Here is a 9,258-nt window from a genome sequence, read left to right on the forward strand (position 1 = left end):
AATGAACTTAATTTTCTAAAGACATATAAAATTCAAGGCCACCAGTTATAAACATTTGGATTTTACGGAAGTTTCCAAACGTGACTCTCTATTTCTGCACTTAACTCATCACTGTGTTGAGTTAACACATTGTGTTGTGGACCAACAGCCTTCCATAGGCTCTACTTTTGTGGGGGGCACATTACAGCATAGAGATCAAGGAGGGGAAGAGGGACCCTCCCAGGAGACTGAGAATGAATAAGCAAGCAAGTACAGGCAAAACTCAGAGAGGGTGGTTTTCTAGAGCAGGTGTTTTTAGGAGAGAGTGATCAGCTGTGTCAAGTGCTGTTGATGGATGAGCTAATATAAGGGCTAAGAATTGATCTTTGATTCAACATTATAGTTAATTTATATCCTCCACCAGAGCTGTTTCAGAATGATGAAAGAGGTGCCTGATGAGAGCAGATTAAAAAAGAAGAAAGGAACTGGAGAAAGCAAATGTAGATGGCTCTTTGAGTTTAGTTAGAAAGATAACAGGAAAGAGAGCAGTTGCTTGAAGGGGAAAGCAGAGTTGGGAGAGCAGTGTGTTTGTTTGCTGTTATTGATGGCAAAGATCAGTAGAGAAAAGATGATGTGTGGTAGCCGTGAATATCCTTTAGGAAGATACGAGAGAGGACAGGCTCGAGTGCACAGGTGGAAAACTGGTCTTTGCCAGGGAAGTGGGCAGCATTTCCATGGTGAGGAGGGAAGGCTCCAGGTGTGACCCAGAGATCTGGATAGGAAGTTGTGGAGATGAATGCTTGCAGAAGTGTTTTTCTGTATGCTTGTTTTCTTAGTATTAATATGTTGGGGAGTATGACCATCAGCTGAGAGTGAGAAGGGGATTGGGGAGGTTTTGGAGGTTTGAAGAAAGAGGGTCTGAAGGGTGAAAGGGTAACCACGTGAGGGAAATACAGTATGACTGCTGAACGGCTGAAAGGCTGCATTTGAGGCTGGCTGTCATGAATTGAAAGTCAGTCTAGTCCACAAGGAAGTGGTTTTTCTCCAGCCAAGGTTATGCACAAGGGAGCAGCTCTGTGACAACCTAGAGGGGTGGGGTGGGGGGCTTGGGAGGGAGGTTCAAGAGGGAGGAAATATGTGTTTACTTACGGCTGATTCACATTGCACAGCACAGACCAACACATTGTGAAGCAGTTGTCCTCCAATTAAAAATAAATTTTAAAAAAAGAAGTGTAGTTACTAAGTAGTTTAATCAGAAGTTTTCTCAAGTCCTGATCCAGTATTAATTGTGATTACCACTATACCATTAAATCTCACATTCTAAAGAATTAGATTTCCCCCTTGAGTATGATTTAAAAAAATTTTTTTATTCTTGGTTTTAACTGAAATAACTTGACAGATTCTAATTCAGTTCTTTGGTTGTTTTATTATCTTTCACTTTTCCAGATAGTTTCTTGTCAAATACTTTACAGCTTTCAATTGCTGTTCATTTTATTTCGGTAGTATCAAGACTTGACTCGTTCAGTTGCTCCGTCACGTCTGACTCTTTGTGACCTCGTGGACTACAGCACACCAGGCTTCTCTGTCCTTCACTGTCTCCCAGAGTTTGCTCAGATTCATGTCCATTGAAACCAGTTATTAAGCCTGAATCTGTGTTTTCTTCTCCAGAGATTCCCAAAGTAGCACTTGAGCCCCATTAACTTGCTTGCTACAAGAAAATGAATGCCAAAGCCATTGCTTAAAAGTATGCCATTCGAGTAGAAGAAAAAACATTTTTGGAGGAGGATGTGTAATTGAATATAAACGAATTACTGTGATTAGAATCCAGGCAGAGCCTTTGTCCTGTCTAATTTGTGGTCTTTTAGCCTAAGAACACTTCTTGTTTGAGCCTATTCTCAAAGTATTCAGTTACTGTCAATTATGTTAAGATTTGGGTGTGTATTTGAATCAGTGTGAACTTATTTCATGAATTTACAGGTAATCAGTATACTGCTTGTCTTATAGCAGCGCTTTCCAGCCTCTCTAACTGAGTAGGCCGTAATTCCAAAGTGAAATAGTTGTCGTCCATAATTGAATCCTGACTTCTTGTCTCTAGTGTCTTCTTCTGTCCGAGCCTCCCACACTCTTGCACATGTTCTCACTCAGGTTTCGGTTTCCTGGCCTACTCCGCCTCCCTCATGCCCTCTCACACACTTTTCTTTTGTAATTACCCAGATCCAGGCTATATGCCTTCTTACCTTGGTACATTCTCAGGGCAGCAGCTATTGTCCTGCAACTGCCCACTTAGAATCCATGCAAGAGAGCAGAGAGCCCTTGGTAGGCTAGCCAGAAGAAATTGTGTGCTGGCTCTGGAGGGACCGACTGAGCTTGTGAGAAGATCACCAGCGTCCACTCCCTGCAGAGGAGGGTTCTGAGCCATGCAGCACTAGCGGATGTTTGGAGCTAGCCTTGTGGGCAGAAGAGAGCTCAGACCCTGGCCATTCATTCCTCAGTAAGTTTAGAGCAAGTCCTCGACTGCCAGTTCAGCTGTTCTGCCTAGTTCCATTAGTCTGAAAGCATTTTATCACTGGGAGATCATGTTAATTTAATTTCTCTCCGTGAAATTAAACATTATTTTTAAGTAGGATATTGGTAAATTAACATGCTTATTTTAACTCTACTTTGTCAGTTACACAAGTTAATGATATTAATATTGAGTTATTAGAATACAAAATATAGGTAGTGTTAAAGGAAAATGAAATAATCTGTAGAGAAAATTCTTAGTTATCTTAACACTTATCCAAGGCATTGGTTCCATTTTTATTGTATTGTTATGCATTACTTGCCAGCTCATGTCCAACTCTTTGTGACCTTATGGACTGTAGCCTGCCAGGCCTCTCTGTCCGTGGGGTTTCCCAAGCAATGGAAAATGGGTTGCCATTTCCTTCTTCAGGGGATCTTCCTCACCCAAGCATCAAACCCGCATCTCCTGCACTGCAGGCAGATTCTTTACCACTGAGCCACCAGGGAAACAATTTTTTTTTTTTTGGTATAGGGACAAACTTTCAAGCAAGAATCCTAATAATTTAAGTCTTTGAGTATATTATTTTATAGGATACATTTGTAAACTTGTGATTAAAGGACACTTCTTCTTGGCCTGTTATTTAGAGACCGTAACACTGATTTTTAACTAAATTTTGGTGGGTCTAATCTTAAAGCTGCCAGCATTTATGGGAAGGTTTTAAGCCAATAAATTAATAAATAAATGGCAGTATAAAAGCCCCAAGGGCATATTGTGCTTCACAAATCCTTCATGTGAAGTATCTGAAAATTGTCTACAGAAACACTTTAAAATAGCATAATTTATTATTTTCCTGTTTTCATTTAAAATATAAGAAGTTCCCTTACTAATCTGCTGTATAACAAAATCAAACATATTCCTCAGTCCAGAAATAAGCAAAGAAGGCCAGAGACTTTAAAAAGAATTATGTTTAAAAGCTCTGCTTTTAACTCTTTAGAGTCTCACCTTTCACAGTTTCCTTACTCTTACTTGATATAATTTTCTCAAATTTAATTTTTCAATCAACAGAATATTAGAAGCAATAAACTAAAGGAGAAATGAAGAGGACAGGTAGAGACAGGTGCTGTAGTCTGTTGACTCATCCTGAGGTCAAAAAAGAAAGAGAAGCTAAAAGACAGGCATAGAGTTTCATCACTGCTCAGTAGATGGTCCAGTTGTTGTACAGATAGCCCTGAGTTGTTGGTAAGTCATTAGATTTTGTTCAGTGTATTCTATTTCAGATGGCTGGAAAGCATGCCCTGCATTTCCCAAATACTGGCTCTTAGTAGCTAAGCCCCTCTTACGCTGTCAGCCTAGGTATGTGCTTCCTCAGGGTGACATACACTTTCCTTTGGAGAGAAGGCACTGGGCGAATGAAGACGTTTTAAAAACTTTAATACTAGAAGACAGATTTTTAGTGATTTTTAGATGTTTGTTGTATAGATGATCTATATATTTAAGTCTCAGAGGAGTCTTATGTATTAAAATGAAGTAAACAAAGATTTGTCTTTTACAGTGAGTCCATTGGAATAATGTATGCAGTGTTACTTGTTTCTGAAAAAAAATCAATTTTTTTATTACCTTTGGATAATCGATAATTCATCACTGTCTTTAATGGAAAGTCACTGCAGAGTTGTACATACGTTTGTATTCCCTAGCTTGTTTTGTAGTTTGCATATTATATTTCTAGATACTTTTATCTGGTAAAAATTAACTATTTTCTGAAGTGTCTTATGTTTATTTCTAGGACTTATTAATAGGTTTCATTTCTACATTTTCATTTTAATTTTACCACATTTTAAATCTATAACCATACTTGTAATATTCATCTTGATTTCAATAAAAATTAATTTATGTTTGCAGTGTTCAAAGAAAGAATTTTAATTTGATATCAAGATGACTAAATTAGGGACTTCTTATATCTTGTGTTCCTCACACAGAGCACAATGCCTGGCATTTAGAGGCTTTCAGTAAATATTGTTGGAGAAGGCAATGGCACCCCACTCCAGTACTCTTGCCTGGAAAATCCCATGGATGGAGGAGCCGGGTAGGCTGCAGTCCATGGGGTCTCAAAGAGTCGGACACGACTGAATGACTTCACTTTCACTTTTCACCTTCATGCCTTGGAGAAGGAAATGGCAACCCACTCCAGTGTCCTTGCCTGGAGAATCCCAGGGATGGGGGAGCCTGGTGGGCTGCTGTCTGTGGGGTCACACGGAGTCGGACACGACTGAAGTGACTTAGCAGCAGCAGCAGTAAATATTGTTAATTGAGTAAATCTAGTGTTTGTAAAGTTTGTCTGATTTCCTACTCAATTTCTTATGCAGTCTTAATAATTTATCTCTCTATTTTCTAGGCAATGAATGGCTTCTTCAAGGACAGATACCATCTGGAGAGATAGAGAGCATTTCCAATCAACCAACAATCTCACTGCAGATTCCTGGAGATTGTTTATCACTTGAGGCCATTCTGTCTATCAGCGTGTTTCTCTATTACTGTAGCGCAGACAGTAGTGCCTGTATGATGAAGGGAATTTCGTTCAGTCAGCCTTTACAAATAACTGATACACAGCAAGACTGCATACCTCCAGTAGAACTCAAGTATATATTTTAGCAAGCTGGCTAGCAGCCCAGTGCCACCTCTTCTTGATCCTCACCGTCACTGTAATTTATGAAAAGAAACTTTATTTCTGCTTCTGGGTACCTAGAAACCCATTGTTCAGTTCTAGCAACTGATACTAAAATAAAGTTTGCTCCTTATTTAATTATTTATTATAGACAAATTCCTTCATTCTGGCTGTGTACCAGCAAAGTCACTGTCCATGATTTGAACCATGATTCTGTAATCTGTGCTGTTACTTGGCACAAGACTTAAGTCCATGTTATAGGAAAGAATATTATCGTGAGATAATTTTCAATGAATACTGGTAACAATAATGATACCAAATATTTTAACTAACTTTTACCTTTTATGAAGCAGCACACCTGAATGTATAAATTTCACAGTAACTTTAAATAGAGCTTAAGATCCACCTGTTGGTATAAGGACACCTGCCATTCAAGGTGTAAGGTCTGTTTTAGATCAAGAAGAAAAATGTCTTCATCACAGTAGTGGCTTGAAGAGCATGTAGGTGGTAAAACTATTCCTGTTCTCTTCTGCGATTTTCTCATTTGAGATATATTTATGGTTATAAATTATTTGCTATTTTAGCATACCATTATTAATGGTATGTTAAATATTCTGTATATTTCTATATACAGAAAATATATTTCTATATTTCTGAAAGTTAGAGTCTCTAAGGACATATCCTTTTAACGTTTTTCTGAATGAACAGTTTTAGTAATGAATGAACAGTGTTTAGTAATGAATGAACAGTCTTTAGTAATGAATGACTCCTTAGAAATATTAGGACTTTCAAAGAGAATGGAACTTCAGAACACATTACTGCATGTGACACCACTTAATGGTAAAGAATTAATTGTTACAGCTAAGTCCGATGCAAATGGGTATGTATGTTGTACTAGAAATTTACATTTCAGTTGAAGCATTAAATGCAGATTTGCTCGGTTTGGGGGTTTCTTGGTTCGCATATTGAGAATTTAAATTATCATTATTGTAATTTTTAAAAAATAGCTGTTAAGCCTTCAAGGTGAAAATTTCAATATGAAGCACTTTTATGCTTTCATTATATAAAGTATATCTTACTATATTACTTTACAATATTAGGGTTGAAACATACAGTGACTTGATGATCCTGTTTTTGGTGTATTTTTTCTAACCTTAAAAGAAATAGTCACCAGAAGATATTGGAAAGGTTTTTCTTTTCAGTGATGCTTTCTCTTTATAACTATTTTAAAAGACTCTGCTTGTTTTTACTAAAACTGATTCCACATGTTTGTGGTTTAATCAGCTTACAAGATTTTAAAAACAACAGGTGAATCATACTTATTCAGTAAATATTTATAGACACCTTGTCGCTTAAAAACCAGTGCTGTTTGAATTGTAATTTTTTAAGCATAATCATCTGCTCATATCTTTATATTCTTTTGAAATATAGTTTTGAACATACTATTTCAGATTACCTAAATATGAAGTAAGGGAATGCATAGATCATGACTATTTAATTTGTAGCCTCCTAAAGCTGTTTTTAAAGAGAAGAATAAATGTAAAGTTAAAAGAAATTCTATTTAAAATTATATATATATATACCTCATAAACCTTTTCTCTCCATAAAAAAAAATGTTCTGTAATAAAAGAATGTATAATATTGACATTCTCTTTTATGGAGAATAGGCCATAGTCATTTTTAAAATCTCATTTTATTACTATACTTCTCGTTTCCAGCTGGACAGAATAAAAATAGTTTGGCTTAATTTTTTCCTATTTAAGGACATAAACAATTTCACTCTGTGAAGAAAATATATACACTTTTAACTTGCTAATTCAGGAATGCTTGGTAATTATTTTTTCAGTATTGTGCATGAACTTACACACAGTATATATTTTCATGTACATTAAAATCCAAAAATATTTCTAGAATATATTAATGTTCATTTGGTCTGTATAGAGTTTTCTGTTAGTATTAAGCTTAAGCTCTTCTTGATTTTTAACTACAGTTCTATTGAATATTCTTGTTCTTACCCAGCCAGTAATCTACATTGTTTTTCAGATATAAAATATTATGTATACAGATTACATGATTTTTTTGTAAATCATGCTAAGCAATATAAATAGGGTCTTAGAATTTAGGACTAACATAATAAACCTCTTACATAAGAGGAAGCACTAAAAAGTTCATTTTTAAAAACTTTTGTGATTCCTGACTCTGTTTTTAAATTTATGGCATGAAGAAAAGCAAAAGTTATGTTCAGTGATAGTTTGAAAAGCAGTTTTAGTGTTAGTCACCATAATCAAAATGCCAGTAATGTGGCATTACATACACTTAGACACAATACCTGGAATATTTGCCCTAAATTATTCTGCTTCTTTGTCACTGTTTTTTTTCCCACCATTCTTTATATCACTTCACAAATGGTAAAATTTTCTTTTCTGAATTTATAGTCAGGATGGATATCTCTGAAAAGAATTTTGGTTATCTTGGAAATGCTCAAGCAAATATTTAACCTGTCCACAAGGGAAAACTTTACAGTTTAATCACCCATAAGTGTAATTTTGGCAAAGTTCAATGACTAAGCAACTTTCTCCTAAACTATTGTAATAATATATTTACCTATAGTATTATGGTATTATCAGGCCTGCAGAAAGCTATAAATCTTACTACAGCCCCCCAAAATCTTAGTATATGTCGATGAATGTATGTGTCTATATACTTAAAGAGATACAAAGATCAACTAAATTTCTCACATGGCCAGTATACTCTGGAGATAGTACCACTGAGATAAGTTGCTCTCTACTTGCTTTTTCATAGTTGGAAAATTTGGGAAGACATTAACAATACATATCTCTGTAATAAAGTAATTTTCTACTTGCCCAACATTTAGTATTAGTCTAACCATTATATTTGACATAAGAACAGTCATCAAAAACTAAATTTCTTAACTCATGAATTGCATGAAAATATATGCAGAGGGACTATGTCATATGGTGGACTAGGGATGGTGGAGTTGTGAATATTTTCTACTTTTTCTGTTTTTTTTTAAATTGTGGAGTTGTGAATATTTTCTACTTTTTCTGTTTTTTTTTTTAAATTGTGGAGTTGTGAATATTATCTACTTTTTCTGTTTTTCTTTTAATTGAGCAATGGGTTATTTAAAAAAAATGGCAATATGCTTTTAAAGACTTAAAAATGAACTGAACAGTAAGCACTTGTTACATAATAACTTTTTCTGAAGTCACTTTTATCACGAAAGATCAGAACTCAGTTTAGAGCTCTTTGATCTACCAGTTCTCTTCAGGTTGTGATTTGGTGGAGACAAAAATAATTGTGGCTTTTGCTGCTAGTGTTTTTATTGTGTGATGTAGTGTAATGTTTATGAACACAGACTTTGCAGTCACTTGGATTCTGCCCTATAAAATGGGGTCACTATACCTGCCTTATGGGGTTGCTGTAAGGGCTCAGTGAAATAGTATTTGTATAGCAATTAGTAGATACTGAAACTGCCAGTTATTGGTCTAGTAATAATAATGATAATAATTTATGACCATGAAACATATGGCTTCACACTTTTCTTTGCAACCGCAGTTTCTAAAGGAAACTATTCTCTACCAGCTGTGTGGTATGTTAATACTCTCTGCATTGCTGGGATTCAAGAAGAGAAATAGTTTTATAATAAATATATTACTGTTTTATAAACGATGTTATAAAGAAACAAACCTACAGTTTTAAGAACTTTTTTAAGACCTGTAATGATTACTGATGAACTTCCTTTGAGAGAGTCCAGACATACCCTAAACCATGTTCCTGGAATATCCACTGATGGTGCTTTCCCAAGCCTTCCAAGTGCCTTCATGCATTTTGCCTTGCGAATCAGACAGGTAGATGTTATGTCCATTTTACAGATGAGGAAGCAGCTTCAGAATGCTGGCTTCATGTCTCAAGTTCAGCACTCCTCGAATAATGCCTGATGCTGGAGAGGTGCCCGGTGCAGGCAGTTGCTCAGCCAGTTTTGTTGAATGGTTAAGAGTGACTAGTGGGTGATGGATCTTTTATTTAAACACAGATCTCCTACTAATTTCTAGCTCTACTCCTAGACGTAGAGTGAAAACAAACTGGGATTAAG

The 9,258-nt window shown here is 35.8% G+C and overlaps 1 protein-coding gene across 1 annotated transcript in view; it reads left to right on the plus strand.

Annotated features, from left to right (window-relative positions):
- NHLRC2 (NHL repeat containing 2) overlaps positions 1 to 5,145 on the plus strand; it is a 52,159-nt gene extending 47,014 nt beyond the window's left edge. The window contains exon 11 of the mRNA XM_068961700.1: positions 4,875 to 5,145. Within this exon, the coding sequence (XP_068817801.1) occupies positions 4,875 to 5,131 (257 nt within the window). The 3' untranslated portion in view covers positions 5,132 to 5,145. The remainder of the gene's footprint in view (positions 1 to 4,874) is intronic.
- Positions 5,146 to 9,258: the final 4,113 nt, after the last annotated feature.

This window comes from Capricornis sumatraensis, chromosome 23 (assembly GCF_032405125.1).
Source record: "Capricornis sumatraensis isolate serow.1 chromosome 23, serow.2, whole genome shotgun sequence".
NCBI lineage: Eukaryota > Metazoa > Chordata > Mammalia > Artiodactyla > Bovidae > Capricornis > Capricornis sumatraensis.